This window comes from Paramisgurnus dabryanus, chromosome 18 (genome assembly GCF_030506205.2).
Source record: "Paramisgurnus dabryanus chromosome 18, PD_genome_1.1, whole genome shotgun sequence".
Lineage (NCBI taxonomy): Eukaryota > Metazoa > Chordata > Actinopteri > Cypriniformes > Cobitidae > Paramisgurnus > Paramisgurnus dabryanus.
Genome location: NC_133354.1, coordinates 25,109,782 through 25,128,400, shown reverse-complemented (window position 1 = coordinate 25,128,400; position 18,619 = coordinate 25,109,782). Strand labels below are relative to the sequence as shown.

Here is an 18,619-nt window from a genome sequence, read left to right as displayed (position 1 = left end):
GTGTATTATGTGAAAACCAATAAAAGGTTGTACTGACAGAAATTGGTTTTCCATTTATTGCCCAGCTACTTTTATTTTTCCCCTCATGACCTTATTTGGTATACTGTTGACCCATATTGTGGCGTGTTGACTGAGATGAAATAGAACGGAGGGTTACGTAGGTAACCTAGGTTCTATGAATGAAGTCAACACGCCACAAGGTGTAGTCACTCTGCGGTATATGTAGGTAAAAACAGCTCATTTTAAGGTAAACAATACAGTTAATTATGTAAGGTCTTTATGCACCACTGAGAATATAGTTATCATATATATTATATTTATAGATATATATTATATTTTCATTATCCTTCTAAAAGTTACACAATGCACATTTTAATTGTCATTTGCAAACAAAAATAGTATACATTCAACCACAAATTTGCAATCCACTAGAAATTTTTACACTGAAACATTTTAAAGCGTAACTAAACCCCTGGTCAGAGCGTGACTCCACCCATTGGCAATATTTGAAAATTGCAAGAAAAGTGGGCAGATCCCAAAGGAGATAGAGGGGACGAACTAGTGTGTGGTGAGATCGTAACAAGGGAGTGTGGTGAGCTTGAATCTGCTTACGTCACAAGTTATTTTTTGGACCCAACATTCAATAGAAAAATTCAAGGTAGCACTCAGATGTTTTTACACCATATATTGTAGTATTGAAACACTTTATAGCCAAATGTCAAAAAACGTACTAAAATCAATGAACAGTACTAATAAAGCATCATTCTTACAGATCATTAACTTAAAAAAGTTGGTTTAGGGTTTAGTTACTCTTTAAATGAATAAGCTTGACTGCCGAATGATCAAACAACTTCCAAAAAAGTGTCCAGTGCACATTGATTGCTTTACAATCCACAAATATAAAAAAACAATAGCAATTACATTATTTTCATGCCACATATCTCAATTATTATTCTAATGTATTATAATAATAATATATATTAATCTTTTTTTTGGTAGTTATCTTTGAGGCGAGAGAGATGTACCAAGTATCCTGAGCTCAGCCAAAAACATCAGTGATATTCCCACCGGTAACCCAATGCAATAGTAACAGATTAAGTTGGACAATGCTGCTATCTTCTGTTTCCCAGCACCCAGAAGAATACCTGAACACACACACTAAAACACAACACACATCATACAGGAACAGTATACAGAGATGAACCGTAGAGATTTTCTATTCAGGTTTTATAAAGGAGAAATGCCAAGCATTTTAACTTATAAAGTGTCATTTTGACATTATCTCAGAACACAGAGGTCGTGGATGAAAACTACTATGTAACATCAAGAACATTATGAAGATATATAACTGTATGGTATTTATTGCATCAATGGTGCAGTATACCCTTTAAAAGGGTCCTATTATGTACCATTTAGGTATGACACCATTAATATATGCCCTCTTTGGTAAATGCAAAGGTGTACTTTTTGAAAGGTTACACTGTTACATATTGCTGTAAAACTTACAGAATTAGTGGCAGCTGTTTGGAGGTAACTTACTGTAGATTTAAATTTATTTAGTTTGTTTAAAGTTAAACGAACATGAAACATTAACAAGTCTTTATCTATATAAATATATACAACTAAAATAACAGCCTCATGCAAATCATTCTGGGAACCAAAATCTTAAGAACAAAAACAGATAAAGGTTGATAAGGATTTCTGGCAAACAGCTGCATAACTACAGGAAATGTATTACAGTGTACCACCCCAGTGACAGCTAGGGACGTATTTTAGCATTATTTCTGACAGGGAAGGTTGAAAGAAGCTATTTTATATTATAGGTTACAATATCTATTTAATCTATTTTATATTTCCATCCATAACTACACAGGGATTTAGATACAGTAGGGATATTAACATAATAACACTGGCTTTTATTATTTACTTACCACAAGGGCATCAAAAAACTGCAGGAAAACATAGAGGTTGAGATTTAATGAGACAATCGCCACTATACTCCTGTTAAAATAGTAAAATAAAATATTGTAAACAGCATTGCAATGAGCAATCTATGTCTTTGTTTCTAATTGTTTGACACAATCCTAAAATGTTTGTTAATGTATGTTATGGCAGCAGTAACATACTCATCAGAGGTGAAGATGTATCCCACCACAGACTTTGCAGAACCCAGCACCATTCCCTGTAAAACAGCTAAAATTCCTGCAATCCAATAAAAGTGATACACGATCAAAAGTGATACACCCTTAATACAGCAAGAAAAGAGACCATAAATCTGTATTTAGAGCAGTTGTGGATATTTTGGGGTTTTACTGACCTGAGATCATAAGAGTCACTTTACTGGTGATCAGGGCCCTGTTAGTGTCTCCGGCCCCCAATGCGTTACCTACACGAACGCATGCAGCTGCGTGCACACCCAGTGGGAACTAAACAAAACATGCTTATTGAGACACAGTCATGTACATAAACAATTCAAATAAACAACTTCTTTTATAAAATACTTTCTTTAATTCCATAAGAAGCATCTCGGTTACAGATGTAACCCTCATTCCCTGACGGAAGAGAATGGAGACGTCATGTCACGTCACCACGGCATTCTGTACCACAGCTGAGGTGGCCAGGTCTATTAGGCTCCTCAACTAGAAACTGGTGATGCATTGCACCTGCTGCTCATTTATGCAAATACTGCAAGCCAATATTCATTGGCTCTTTCTAAATACACAAAGCAGATTGGACTCTATAAGCGAGTCCCAATATGTCGTTCATCGACGGGACATCTCTGTTCCCTTCCTTCTCCGTTCCCTTTCAGTCGGTCACTTCAACGTCATGTCGATGTCATGTCGATGACCAACGTATTGGGAATCCTACAAAAGCACCACGGATGTTGCAGAATGGGGCTTTATGCAGAGAAGGCAGGTTCCTGCTTGTTCCTGTATAACCCAATTAGAGTATCCTTAGATAACACTGGGAAGCGTACCCACTTCAGTGGTAGCTGGGAACACTGCGGAGCAACATCCCTTAGAGGTTTCTTATGTGGCGAGTACAATAACGGTATAAAAAAGGCTTTACTGAATATCGAGGTCTCTGTGGTGGCTTTCTAATGAGACTACACCGGTACAGAGATCGTAGAGTGAACTCTGTTGAGGGAAAAACATGGGCTTAATTTTTATACATACGGCATTCCCTTAACTAAGGTTTTCAAGAATGCAACTAATGAAAAGCTGCCAACAGATGCCCCGCCACATCTGGTTGCCAAGAGCGTTGGAGATAGTACCAAATTCTACAATGAAGGATTTTTGGCACCAATGTAGCCCATATTGGAGCCGGGGCTCTCAGGGTCTCTACCAGTTTGAGGTGAGAACATAGAAGGAAATTGGATCGTCACAAACACTGTAGAATCTAGTAAACCACTGAGGTGTCGCCCAGCCTGCAGCTCTACAAATTTCTGTCAGCGAGGCACCACGAGCCAATGCCTAAGAGGACACTATACTTCTAATAGAGTGCGCCCTGAACAGACATGGCATGCTCTGCTTCTGATAGGCTAGACTAGAGCAATGGTGTCCACTATCCAGTGTGACATTCTCTGCTTGGAGACAGCTTCCCCTTCTGCTGTCGCCCATAACAGATAAAGAGCTGGTCTGATGTCCTGAAGAGTGGTCTTAGTACTATGGACAAGTCCCAAGAGAGCATATAGGGGGCCGAGGTGGATTAACCCCCCCCCCCTAAGAAATCCGATAATCAGGTCATGCTGACCGATCAACCTACCTGTTATAGGGTCATGGTGGAAGGAGATCACAGCGAAATATAGTTAAATGGTGGAGGGGGACAGCCTCTGCTTCAACTGATGCTGCAAAAAAGGTCAATAAAGTGCCACTAGTAGGACCTGCTCCTCGTCCTCCCTGACTCTGCACAGTGTCTGATCAAACACTCACATAATGACTGTGGAGATATATTTTCATTAGACTTAACTGGAAGATAAAGCTGTAAATCATCTTTGTAGCAACTACTACAAAGAGAGAACAACACAGGGCCTAAGACAGAGCCCTGAGGAACACCACATGTAAACGCAGCAGAGGAGGAAGTAAAGTTTTTAATTTATACAGAAAAAGTTCTCTGAAGTTATTTGAAGTTATTTAGCTTCTCTCCACCCACCCCACCACTTGCCACCTTTACCCAAATCCCCTCCTATTTATTACAGGCCACATGCTTTCAAACAGGCCCTGGTCACACCACTGCTTAAAAAGCCACGCTGAACCCCTCTCTTACTGAGAGTTACAGACTGCCACACTTCTTCTGTTTGTTGAGAGAGCTGTTTTTAACCAGATATCCTCCTCTCTATCTCAGAATGACCTACTCGATGAAAAACAGTCAGGTTTCAAATGCAACCACTTCACAGCACTGTTGATCACAGAAGCATTACGGCTAGCTGATTTTCTGATTCTCGGTTCTGGTTTTACTTGACCTATTGGCAGCCTGTGACACAGTCAATCCTCAGATCCTACTTGCCACCCTATCATTGCTAGGGATCATGTACAGTGACTCCCCTCCAGTGGTTCAAATCTTATCTCTCTGAGAGATCCTTCAGGGTGTCGTGGAAGAATGCACAGTCCACAGCTCACCAATTGGTCACTGGCGTTCCTCATGCTTGGTGTATTGAGATGTGTATGTTGCATAAGTTGGCCACTAGAGGGCAGTGTTGTACTACTAATACAGCTAAGTTCTGACTGTGTGTAATACCGGAAGCAGTGAATAAACGGGGTTCCGAACGTGACACTCGGTGTGTAAGTCTCATCAAAACATGGTACCAGGATAAAAGTTTAAAAAATGATGAATTCCATCCGTTCGCCAGACGAATTAAAGTTGACAGGAAACATAAATGAAAACTGGAAAGCTTTTAAGCAAAGTTTTGAACTTTATGCACTCGCCATTGGATTGGATGGAAACGAACGGAGGAAGATAGCATTGCTGCTAACAGTGGCTGGACGTGGGGCATTGGATGTCTATAACACGTTTGTCTTCACGGAAGAAGAAAAAGACAAGTATGATGCAGTGATTGCGAAATTTGAGCTATATTGTACACCGAGGAAAAATGAGACGTATGAAAGGTATGTCTTCAGAAACAGATTACAAAAAGAGTCAGAATCTATCGAACAGTATGTCACGGATTTGAGATTGAAAAGTCAGTCATGTAATTTCGGAACATTGTGTGACTCCATGATACGTGATCAAATAGTAATTGGAGTACAAGATAAAAGAGTGAGGATGCAATTGTTAAAAGAGACAGACCTCACTGTTGAAAGGGCAATACAAATTTGCCAGGCCTCAGAAAGCGCAAAGGCTCAGCTAAAGACTTTTAGCGAGGAAGGAGAAACTGCATAAGTGGATGCAGTTCGACGTGCTAAAGACAGAGTAATGCCGAGGAAGAAAATGCAAAGTTACGAAAGCAAAGGTTGCGGAAAGTGTGGAAGTAAACATGCACTGAGAAAATGCCCAGCTTTTGGGAAAGACTGCAGAAAGTGTGGAGGAAAAAATCACTTCGCCAAATGCTGTTATACAAACAGAAAAGTACAGCTAGTAGAAAAAAAAAAGTGACAAGGAAGATGATGAAACGGCAATCTTCGTAGACTCAATCGAAGAAGAACAAAATACTCCAGGAGAAGAGTGGATAATTCACATGGATGTTAACAGCACGGATGTCACATTAAAGTTAGACACAGGGGCACAGGTAAATATCCTACCTATGAAAGACTTTCTGAGGCTGAAAAGAAAACCAAAAATAAATCAAAGAAAAGTGCATCTGAAAACGTATGACAACAAAACTATACCTACAAAAGGAGTATGCAGAGTCAGTCTATCCTACAAAGGAATAAAGAAGGATGTCTTTTTTGTACTTGTGGATGGAGACAGACAAGCTATACTAGGACTGAAATCGTGCATACAGTTTGGATTGATAAAGAGAGTCCATGTCATAAACAAGGAAATGACAACACAGAAGAGGAGAAAAGATGCAACTACAGAAAGGATTACTCAGAACGACTGGATAAAAGAATACAAAGAAGTGTTCAAAGGAATAGGAAAATTACCAGGAAAACACAAGATAAAGCTGAGGGAAAATGCAGAACCGGTCATACATCCGGCAAGAAAGGTGCCAGTAGCATTAAAAGAAAGACTGAGAGAGAAATTGGAAGTTCTGATAAAAGAAGGAATAATCAGAAAAATCGAAGAACCTACAGAATGGGTGAATTCACTCGTAATAGTAGAAAAACCAGATGGAGATCTAAGACTGTGTATAGATCCCAAAGACTTAAACAAGGCGATCCAACGCGAGCACTACAGACTTCCAACAAAGACAGACATTACTAGTGCAATGAGTGGAGCATGTTATTTCTCCAAATTGGATGCCTCGTCGGGATTTTACCAGATAGTGCTAGATGAGGAAAGCACGAAATTATGCACCTTCAACACACCGTTTGGAAGGCATTGTTTCCAAAGGCTACCTTTTGGCATTAGCTCGGCACCCGAAGTATTCCACAAAACAGTGCAACAGCTTTTTGATGGAATAGAAGGAGTTGGAGTATTCATTGATGACGTAGTGGTATGGGGCCGCTCAAAAGAAGAGCATGATGAAAGACTTCGCAGGGTCCTGGATCAAGCACAAAGAAGTGGATTAAAGTTAAATAAAAACAAATGCCAGTTCGGAGTAAGAGAAATCACTTACCTGGGAGAAAGACTGTCTGAAGAAGGAATACAACCAGACAAAGAGAAAATCAGAGCAATAGACGAAATGCCAGAGCCAAGAGACAAAAAAGACCTGCAAAGAGCCTTAGGGTTAATAAACTACTTAGGAAAATTTGTTCCAAATTTGTCAGCAAATACAAAGTCATTAAGAAGCTTGCTAGAAACAGACACCGTGTGGCAGTGGAACGACGAGCAAGCAAAAGAGTGGTCATGGTTAAAAAGCAGTCTAACAAAAGAACCTGTTTTGAAATTTTATGACCAAGAAAAACCCCTAAAGGTCTCTACAGATGCATCACAAGCGGGTTTAGGAGCTGTTTTACTCCAGCGACATGACATGGAGTGGTACCCAGTTGCGTATGCGTCCCGCACGATGACACCAGCGGAAAGAAACTACGCCCAAATTGAGAAAGAAACACTGGGTGCAGTGTTCGGCTGTGAGAGATTCCACGAGTATGTCTATGGAAGATCAGTGATACTAGAGACAGACCATAAGCCTCTCATAGCAATATCAAAGAAATCACTGGGAGAAGTTCCACCACGCATACAAAGACTGATGTTAAGATTGCAAAAGTACGATCTGACATTTGAGTTTAAACCAGGTAAACACTTAATTGTTGCAGATACCTTGAGTAGAGCTAGTTTGGAAAACATTGTAAGCACTACAGAGAAAGATGTGCAAATTCATGTGGACACAATTAAAGCACATATGCCTGTGTCAACAACAAAATGGGTTGAAATAGCGAAAGAAACGAAGAAAGACGAACAGTTAAGGCGAGTAATGGACATGATTCACATGCCTGGAAATAAAATAATGGAAAACCCTTTCCAACATTTTAAAGATGAACTGTCAGTGCTAGATGGAGTTTTGCTGAAAGGAACAAGAATTGTAGTGCCAATCTCAATGAAAAAACAGATGCTGAAACTTGTGCACGAAGGACATTTGGGAATCGAAAAATGTAAGAGAAGAGCACGAGAAGTATTATACTGGCAAGGCATGCACAGAGACATAACGTCACTAGTACAGAATTGTGAAGTATGTCAGAGGCACCGATATCAGCAAACAAAAGAGCCAATGAAGCCACATGAGAAACCGAAGGAGCCGTGGGGAAAAGTTGGAATGGACCTGTTTCAACTTAAGGACAAAGATTATTTGTTGCTTATGGACTATCATTCAAACTACCCGGAATTTGTGCAGCTGACAAGCACAACGTCAGAGCAGGTAATTGCAAAGACAAAAGCTATATTTGCACGACATGGTATTCCAATGACAGTAATAAGTGACAACGGACCGCAGTTTGCAAGTCAGAGTTTCAAGGACTTTGCAAAAAGTTATGGTTTTGAACACATAACGTCAAGCCCTCTGTACCCACAGTCCAACGGTTTAGCGGAGAAAGGTGTTCAAATAGTGAAACGCCTTCTGAAGAAAGCTACTGAGACGGGAAGTGATCCGTACCTGGCTATTCTGAATTACAGAGCTTCACCACTGGAGAATGGACTTTCACCGGCGGAAATGCTCATGAATAGGAAACTACGGACAAGGCTGCCATCGGTAAAGCACCAAATGGTACGAAGTTCATGGAATTCTGCAAATGAGAGACAGATTAATCACTACAACAAAACAGCAAGACCACTGAATCCACTGGCCCAAGAAGAAATTGTAAGAGTGAGATGTGATGGGCAGTGGGGACCATTGGCCAAAGTGATTAAAGAGACAACGCCCAGGTCATATGAAGTACTCACAGAACATGGGAAAATAATGAGGAGAAACAGAAGACATCTGCTAAAAGTGCCTCAGAAAGAAATAAAAATCAATGAGAGTGAAACAACTGATCTAGAAATTGCAAAGCAAAATGAACAATTACAAATTCAAGGCAATACTAAAGAGTCTGTAATTGGAAACAGAGAGGATGCTTTAGACCAATCAAAACGTCCTACGAGACAAATAATAAGGCCAAAGAGACTAATAGAAGAAATGTAAAGAAGTGAATTTAAGAGGTCATGTTACAAATTGTTGATAAAAGAAAATATATGGTGTAAAACTGTTGTAAACAAAACTAGTTGTTGTATAAAGTTAAGAAATTTACAGGTAAATTTAAAAAAAAAGGGAGATGTATTGAGATGTGTATGTTGCATAAGTTGGCCACTAGAGGGCAGTGTTGTACTACTAATACAGCTAAGTTCTGACTGTGTGTAATACCGGAAGCAGTGAATAAACGGGGTTCCGAACGTGACACTCGGTGTGTAAGTCTCATCAAAACACTTGGTCCATTCCTTTTTTCCATCTACACAACATCCATAGGACCGATCATTTAGGTGCATGGTTTCTCCTACCACTGCTATGCTGATTACACTGACCTTCTTCTTATTTCACCCTGATGGTCAGTTGCAGTGCTCAGTTCTTGAAAACTGCTGGGCCTTAACCACCCTTGTGCAAATGCTTCAGTGTCTTAGCCTAATGTACCTACAGTAATGCCACAGCATGCTAGGCAGAGGCAGGCAGCCAGTCAGGCTGGTATAGACAGTCTGTGAGAAGGAGACATGGTTTATTGCCCCTCTGGGATTACTAGTATTCCTAGCCATCCCACCATTGAGGGTGGTGAGGGGGGAGTCACTGGGTCTACTTTTGGCAGTAAAATGTGCCTTTGCGACTAGTTTTTTTTTAATTATTTATATTTTTGGCATATTTTAAAAAATCAGCTTTGCTGCAAATTAGGCTGATTAATAGGCAGTCTAAACTAAAAAAAAAATTGACATTTATTATGTTAACTTAATGATGATTAAATAATTTATCAAGTCTACCAAAGAACAATTTTATCCTACTAAGCAATAAAAGCAATGGTAAAAACACAGAGCAAAGAGCAAGAAATGATGACAGCAGAGTGGCATGTTATTATGTACAAACAGAAAATCTGCCAAACATGTCGGCCAAGAAAATCGGCATCATATATCGGCTATCGGCTGCCCTGATTTCTAAATATCCAAACCAGCATCAGAAAAAAACATATCCGTTTTCAAGTAAGATTGCATAAAGTTGCATAACAGTCTTACCATGTAAGTAATGGACCCCAACTCCAGTAACACATGCTGGGCGGCAAGATCCACCTCTCCCAGCATACCTACCATTCAACGGAAAGGGGTGGGGCTAAGATGTAATTTACATATGCATGAGTGTTTAATTCAGATGATAAATAAAAAAGGAAAATAAAAAAGTACAAACATGAACAGGGACAACATTCATATCTTGAATAGTTTATATTCAGTAACATAAAAAGTGAACTAAACATAGAAGAAAAGATAGAAGAAAAACATAGTAATACATTTCAATCAAATCTTTAAATAAACTCTCATAATACAACACAATTTTTTGTTATTGTTGTGTATAAAACTGCAAGCAGTTTTGCAATTGAGTTTGCAGTCTATAAAACCTACAAGACCTTGGCAATCTATAATGATTAACAAAACATTGACTGTCAAGAATTTAAGGGCTTACATAATTACAGATTCATTTTTGGTTAAGGATCAAAAAGGAAAACTTTAGATCAATTTATAACAAATGGCAAGTATACTGATCAATGCATATCCCAAGCTTACAGCGCTTACACACCTGCAAGGAAACCTCCAATCTCCCAGACCCACCATTCAAAACACAGCATGAGAGTGCTGGGTATTGCCAGTTTCATGTAAGAGCCCCACTCCTGTAGTGCTGCAGTAGACCAACCTGTAGGGGGAGACAAAGACAAACACCCGCACAATATAACAAACCACTAAACCCCATGTGTACACACTACAGTTCCCATATATTATTGATTGATAAAACAATCCCGGGGAATGTGATTGGTCAAGCCTGGTCGAGTTCGAAAAAATAAAATGGCGGCCGAGAAAGCGGCTGGAGCACATATTTAATGTAAATAAAGTTATATGTTCACTTTTTACACCTTATGATTGCATTTCTAGTGAGAAATTAGTATTGAAGTATTTAAAGGTAGGGTAACAGATTTGATCCTGAAACATTTTTAGTTATGCTGGTTAAAAGTCTCCTCACATCGTGATAGCAATCACTGTGTTAAGTTGTTTAAATGTATTTGTAAATATTTATGTCATCTGTGAAAGGCGTAAGGCCAAAAAATGTTCAACAAATCATAGATTTCGGTCCGAACGGACGTTTCCTTTTATGTCCCTCATACGTAAGCGTAATTTGAATTCCCACCGCGCAGCGAGTCCACGCAGATACCATACGTCATCGGCGCGTTCACGTGCGGTCTGGCTGTAAACAGCGAGAGCAGCAAACTTTTCTGCTGAATTGACAACCTACACAGGAGCAACAAAACGAAAGGCATATTTTATAACAACAACAGCAAAAACTGCCTGGATCAGCATGAGCAAAAACCCAAATTAACATCTGTAACTTTACTGCTTTACCGCGAGATGCAAACAGCTACAGGAGGCAAAGGGTCTGAAAGGGTTGTTGCACTGTTTATTTTGGTAAGGTAGGTACGCGATATGTTTGTATTGAGATGGATTCAGATATTCTACTTTGATGAAACGTTGTGTTGCTTATGAAAATTGTGTTTGTTTTCCGGATTAGCATAACGATATAGTTACTACGTCTACACAATCGAACGTGTGCTTAAACTAATTCTGATGTAAACCAGTTGTTTATGTTGGTTATTTTGGAAGTGTTATTCACTTTGTACTGCAAAGTTTTCTCACTGGTGAATGAGACATGAGATGTGACCGTCTGATCTGTGCGTGTTCATGTGTTTGGAAAGAGGCGTGACTTTGGATGGGATTTGACTTGAGGGTGGGATCGGGATTTCATTGCTAGGCGGCTACCGTTAGCATTTTTCAAAATGTGTTACCCTACCTTTAAATATGGGATTAGTTATCACAAAGGCGCTCTTTGTTTATATTTCAAGCAAAATTCAATTACGCTGTCTATGAAGTCTGTCCGAATGCATTTCCCAGACCTGCGTTCATGCCACCAAAGATATTGCCTTACGAGGCAATGAGGCAACAAGTCAGTTCCATAAGCATTCGAACGCAGCCTGTTCTATTAATATTCTAAGGCATATTCATTAATAGCCTATTAATAGCCTCAATTTTAATATCTATTAATAAGCTCTCTATATTCTTTACCATCCCATGTCTTGACATGCAGCTTTTTCCAGCGTATGTAGGCAAACAGCAGAAGGCAGATGGATATCTGTGAGATGCTGTTGGCTGCAGCAGAGCCCCTAAAAGGGGGAAAAACACACAACAATGTATACTAAAGACCCTTAATTCTTACCTCTTATGGCCGTTACAGGCTTAGCAGCCAATCACACCAAACACGTTTTCAAAAGCTTTAAAAGCGAGGTGAACAGCACTGCCTTTATTTAACATTGCAAATTGAAAATATGACCAATTAAAAAAACATAAGTTTAAAAAAACTACCATTAACATACCCAAAATTCAGTTTGGCAACGCATGACATAACTCATTTAAAGTAAATGAGAAGGGTGAAAGCTGAAGCCCTGTGTAAATGTACCATAAAACAATCGTCATAGTGGAAACAGGCAATAACTGTGGCCGCAACACATGCACCTCAGTTCTCCAGTCTGACAACTGGATTGGTGCTTGAAAAGTTGATGTACCATAAACGCATGGCACAGCAGGCGGCAAAAATGCAAGGTACATAAACTGTGCGCAAAACAGTCACTGCCAATAGAAAACAATTTAAAAAAGGCACCTTCCACTGCCATATCGTGTTCTGTATGATCCGCCAATAATATTACAGTGCATGAATAGACATGGCTACTTAGTTGTAAAAATACACAGAGACGCTTGAAAAGTGATTAAATAACGGTATGACTTGGCAATACAAGAAAATCTGATTATTATCTATAAAATAAACTACATGATGAACAGTTCGCATACATACATTACTCCCAGGTTCAGTGAATGAAGCAGGATGTAATTTGTCGCTACATTTAAAATGTTGGCAACAACCGCTGTGTACATCTGGGGCAGGATGATCCCCTGAAACATGACATCACATTCAGATTAACATCTTTCCTGCTCTTAGGGGGCATGCATACCAAAGCTTTTAAACACCAAACAAATCGCCAGGCAGACACCGAATGCCAACCTTTTTCAGCCAACTGCCAGCTCTCTTCAGCCGCCTGCCAGCTTTCTTCAGCTGATCGCTTTGGTTGCTATGATACTTCTGCTTTGTTTATCAGTTGTTGTATGATGCGTCAGTTGGTTGTTGTGATGTTTGCCCCGCCCCTCATCCACTGTGATTGGACAGCCATGTAAGAACTTTGGTGTGCATGCCCGATTACAGTACAGTGCTGTACTTTTTGGGATTATTGGGAGACAATAAAGCTTGTACCTGATTTTGCAGATAAGACACTTGCAGATTGTGCAGAAACATGGCCTAGGAAATTGAGGGAGAGATAAAACTGTAAATTTTTTAAAAAACTGTCATTTTTAATGGAACATCAATGTAAAAATATGAAAATGTTTTAACTGTACACACTCTAAAAATGTTGGCTTGTTTTAAACCTGGTTGGGTCAAATTTTTAAGGAATAATGTATAGGCAGCCAGAAACAGTGTGATCAGGACCTGACATGAAGCAGGGGCTTATACTGCTTATTTCATGGCTATTTACCTCATAAGTAAGGTAAGGTAGGTTAAATATTGATTTGAAATATTTGATTAGCTCATTTCTAATTAATGCATACCTTCCACAAGGAAAACACATTTACTTCCGGTTTTAAGATAAGACAAGACATTCAAATGTCATGAATGCATTATTTGGTTTAATCATTTGTAAATATATTGTCATATATGTTATTAAAATACATATTTATATTAAAATGTTGTATACTATTAAACTGTATCTGTCAAAACGATTTCAGGAACTTTCAGGTTATTGTGTGTTATTAGTTTTGAACAGTTGTTATCTAGAAATAACAAACCTGCAAATGTCGCAACTGGCCAATCAGAATTCAATTCCACTGAGCCGTGTAATGCATAATTATGGCCCGATGCATAGTTGTTGTTACCCAACTATGGATTGAAACAACCAAACATTTTTTACTTAGAGTTATAAGGTATCATAACATATATGTTAAAATACCCATTGCATTTTTAATGTAAAAATTATTTTTCTAAATAAATAGTATACATTTGTAATAGCAAGCAAATGTTTGTAAAACATGCTGTTTGTCTGACTTAATAAATACAATTTATTGTAGTGAAAAATGAGAAGCGCAATTTGGAGAAAACACCAGGAAACGTTTGAACTTACACTCTACAAAAACAAGGCAAATGCAGAGATGAAAGCGCTAGCATTGAATGTTTTAGAAAAAACATGTTGTTATACTTACAGGAACAGCAGGGAGGTAAGCCACAACATACAGCTGTGCAATCCTGAAAAATCAGTAAGAATAGAGCCTTACCAATAACAATCTTACAATAGTGTGATACTCAAAGGATTATTGACAGTAGCTTTAAAATGGTAACATAACAAGGAACTTTGCATCATTCTGATGAAAAATAAGTCTGTCAATCGGATTGTCATACACGTGGGAAAGAATGATATTTGGAAAGAAATATGGCTTATTGGCTACTAAGTTTACAAACATGGCTGCAAAAAACCTGCACCACGAGAGGACTGAATTACATTGACAATTTCAATATCTTTAACCCTCGTTCCCTGAAAGAAGGGATAGGAGACATCACGTCATGACCGACGAATTGGGAACTCGCTAGAGACCAATAAACTTCGAGAACCTACTAAAATGCCAATGAACTTGGCATGCAGGTATTTGCAGCGCTTGCAAATTCACCACCTGGACTCTGAAAGGAGTGGTGGGAACTTTGGGCACATAGCCTGGCCTGTGTTAAACTAGAGACAGCAGGTCCAAACTGAAGGCACAAATCGTCGACCGAAAATGCATGGAGGTCCCCTACTCTCTTAATGGAGTCCAATGCGAGTAGGGTCAGAGTTTTAATTCTGAGAAACTTTAGTCTCACAGACTGCAAAGGCACGAAAGGGCTTTCAGCACCATGGACAGGTCCCAAAGAGGGATAAAGGTAGGGCGCGAAGCCTCTTAAAAACTAGATTTTTTCTAGGCAGATATGGCTAGGGACTACACTCTTATTCTGGCATAATAATCAAGGACTTTGCTGTAACATGAGTGCAGGAGGCGCAATGATATTACACAGCGCCCCAAAGTGGTCCCCTTAGTACTGGCAACTCGGGAGCCCCCTGCAAACAGGGGTGCTGTCGTTGCTCGGCAGGGCTCGCGTTCCAGGCAGGCGCGTCCCGTTCGTCATCCTGTTACTGCCTCCCTATTGTATTTGGCATGTTGGAATGTCCGCTCTCCCGGGGTGTCTTTTTGTCTTGATGAGGCCCATCCTCGAAAGTCTGCTATTATAGATAAAGAACTTCTACGACTCGGGGTGGACATAGCAGCATTAAGCGAGACGTGGCTCACAGGAAGTGGCTCTGTTCGTGAGGCAAACTACACGTTTTACTGGAATGGCAATCCCGAAAACCAAAGACCAAAGCATGGAGTGGGTTTTGCCATCCGCAATAAGCTGCTTTGTTTCACTGAAACTCCCATCTCCCTTTCTCCCAGGTTGGCATCACTGCGACTTTACACCACCTCCGGTCCAGTGACATTACTTTCTACCTACGCCCCGACCCAAACTTCGCCAGACGATCAGAAAGATGCTTTCTATCTCTTACTGAGTGAAACTCTTTCCAACATTAGTCGCGGCCACCACATAGTTATCCTTGGTGATCTCAATGCTCGTGTGGGCAGTGAGTGGGCTCAATGAACGACAATGGACAGCGCCTCCTCGAGTTTTGCGCTTCACACAAGCTGTGCATCCTATCATCTTTTTTTGAAGGCTCAACATGGTCCAAGACAACATGGCAACATCCACGCTCTAAACGCTGGCATCAACTTGACCATGTAATCATCCAAAAAACCCACCTTCGGGACCTTACTCATGTCAGGTCCATGCACTCAGCTGACTGTGACACAGATCACTCACTTGTTCGCTGCAAGATCAAACTCAAACCCAAAATAATCCATCTGTCTCATCCTAAGCCGTCTCCGACGCTCGACACTCTTGCAACCAAGTCGAAGAAAAAATCCCAAAAGTTTCAGGCTTCGTTACAAGCCAATTTTGCTTTATCCGCCCTCAATCAGGATGCTACATTGGCTTGGCTGCACTTTCGCAACATAGTTAGGGATTGCGCTCTCTCCAGCTTCGGCAGATGCACCCAAAAACATCCAGACTGGTTTAGGTGTCATGCAGACATTCTCCTTCCTTCTCTTGCGAAAAAGCGTGCGGCACGACTTGCTGTCAAACAAGACTCCTCCTCTCGTACCATCGCTCACTGGAAGCAGATCCGCTTAGAGGTGCAGCGTCAAACACGGAAGGCAAAACTTTCCTCTACTGGGAAAGCATCTGCAGGCATGTAGAACATTGCTCTGCTACTGGTAATATTGGAGGAATGTACCAGGGACTAAAACAAGCTCTTGGTCCTCCTGTGAAGAAATCTTCCCCTCTACGATCTTCAACGGGTGAAATACTCACAAACCTCGATGATCAGCTAAACCGCTGGGTGGAACATTACAGCGCACTGTATGCTGAGCCTGTAATAGCGTGCGAAGCTGCTATAGTATCTGCTGTTCCCCTACTCCCAACCATGCCCGAGCTTGACAAAAACTTCACTCTTAATGAGGTCACAAACACCATCAGCCTTCTGAAGAAAAACAAAGCCCCTGGTGTGGATGGGCTTCCACCGGAAATCTTATTAAGTGGTGGCAACACACTTGCCGCGGAACTCCATCACCTCTTTTCAATCTGCTGGAATGAAGGCACCATCCCAGATGAATTACGTAACGCTAACATAGTCACTCTGTACAAGAACAAAGGGGATCCCTGTGACTGCAACAATTACTGCGGCATAGCTCTTCTCTCCCAGCCCGGCAAGGTCTTAGCCCGCCTTATCCTCCCACGCATACAGGTCATTGCAAACAGGATACTCCCGGAGAGCCAATGCGGCTTCCGTCCTGGCCGTTCAACCATAGACATGATTTTCTCAGTTCGACAAATCCAAGAGAAATGTATTGAGCAAGGCCGGCCCTTGTACGCAGTCGATCTGACAAAGGCCTTTGACTGCGTCAGCAGGTCTGGCCTCTTTACCATCCTTCGCCAATTGGGTTGTCCTCCCAAACTCTTGAAAATCATACAAGAATTTCATGTTAGCATGAAGGCAACAATACAGTTTGAGGGCTCTCGCTCCAAGGAATTTCCAGTTTTCTGTGGTGTAAAGCAAGGCTGCGTACTAGCTCCAACTCTCTTCAGCATTTTCTTTTCTGCTGTATTGCGCCAAGCTTTCCCTGTTCCATCTGGAGTGCTATTTCACACACGCAGCTCTGGCAATTTCTTCAACCTGGCAAGACTACGCGCCAAAACAAAGATCAACCGAGTCCATATCCGGGAACTCCTATATGCAGACGATGCCGCCTTCATTGCCAACTCTTTGCCAGACTGAGCTGGAGGATCTGTGCTCCTTCTTTGCTGCAGCATGCGAGGAGTCCGGACTGAAGATCAGTCTGGGAAAAACAGTGGTCTTTGCTTAACCTGCTATGCTTTCTCCCACATTCACTATCAACAACTGTGTACTGACAAACGTCTCAAAGTTCACCTATCTGGGTTCCACAGTCGACACCTTTAACAGACTAGACTGTGAATTGGACATCCGTATTGGGAAAGCATCAACAACCTTCGGCAGGCTCAGCGAGAGAGTATGGAAGAACAACTCGCTGTCATTCTGCCTAAAAATTCAAGTTTACGAGGCCTGTATACTCAGCTCTCTCCTGTACGGCAGTGAAACGTAGGCCACCTACCGCAGACACGAACATCGTCTGAACACCTTCCACTTTCGTTGCCTGCGCTCAATTATCAGCATAACCTGGAAGGATCACGTTCCAAATTCGGCTATCCTTTTTACAACCAAGTGCACAGACCTCTACACTATGCTGCGCACACGCCACTTACATTGGGCCGGCCACATCTACCGGATGGATGAAAACTGGTTACCAAAAGAAATCTTGTATGGCGAAATTGCTGATGCCCTTCGACCAGTCGGGCGGCCGAAGCTCCATTATAAGGATGTCCTGAAGCGTGACCTTCGGTGTTCGGTCTATCAAGTGATAACTGGGAAAACCTTGCCGCTGACCGAGTAATGTGGCACTCCTCTATAAGATCTGGTGCCTCACCTGCAGTATTTAGACATCCTCAACAGTAAAAGACTGAAACGCCACACCAATCGTCGTTCTCGACGCAAAGGGCCTGAATGAATGAGTACCTTTCAATAGAAGGGGACTATTTTCGGCACTGCGTAATATCATTGCACCTCCTGCAGCAATGTTACAGGAGCAAAGTCCTTTTCTTTTAAATATATGAAAAATATCGAAACTCTTTGGTTATTTTTTTAGCACAATGCTAATGGTCTAATCAGATTCAATAGATTGTGCTAAGCTATGCTATAAAATGACTATATATTTTTTTTTAAAAGTGGAGTGTCGCTTTAATGGTGGAGGGTGACAGCCTACTCTCTAACAATGCTGAAGATATGAAAGCACGACACTGATGGGGCATTCTCTGGAAGTTTTCTTGTTGAGAAGAACATCAAACAACGAACAGGTTCCAATGTAGCGAGTAAGCGTGTCTTGTGGATGACAAATCACTTAGGACTTCCACTCCAAAAGGGACCATACGTGGAGGTTCCTACAGGTTGGGGCACATGTGCCATAACATGCCCCCTCCTTGAGAACGAAGGTTCTTCCTCAGGGGAATCCACCAGGG

General features: G+C 41.0%; 1 protein-coding gene across 2 annotated transcripts in view; it reads right to left on the bottom strand.

The window, feature by feature from the left end:
- LOC135776626 (multidrug and toxin extrusion protein 1-like) overlaps positions 1–18,619 on the bottom strand; it is a 55,399-nt gene that overhangs the window by 12,624 nt on the left and 24,156 nt on the right. For both annotated transcript variants that reach the window (XM_073812565.1, XM_065287463.2), the window contains 10 exons: positions 14,113–14,155; positions 13,112–13,156; positions 12,659–12,756; positions 11,875–11,972; positions 10,343–10,456; positions 9,787–9,854; positions 2,318–2,426; positions 2,127–2,202; positions 1,932–2,001; positions 1,026–1,158 (listed from right to left, as the gene is read on the bottom strand). In XM_073812565.1, coding sequence (XP_073668666.1) covers positions 1,026–1,158; positions 1,932–2,001; positions 2,127–2,202; positions 2,318–2,426; positions 9,787–9,854; positions 10,343–10,456; positions 11,875–11,972; positions 12,659–12,756; positions 13,112–13,156; positions 14,113–14,155 — 854 coding nt within the window. The remainder of the gene's footprint in view (positions 1–1,025; positions 1,159–1,931; positions 2,002–2,126; positions 2,203–2,317; positions 2,427–9,786; positions 9,855–10,342; positions 10,457–11,874; positions 11,973–12,658; positions 12,757–13,111; positions 13,157–14,112; positions 14,156–18,619) is intronic.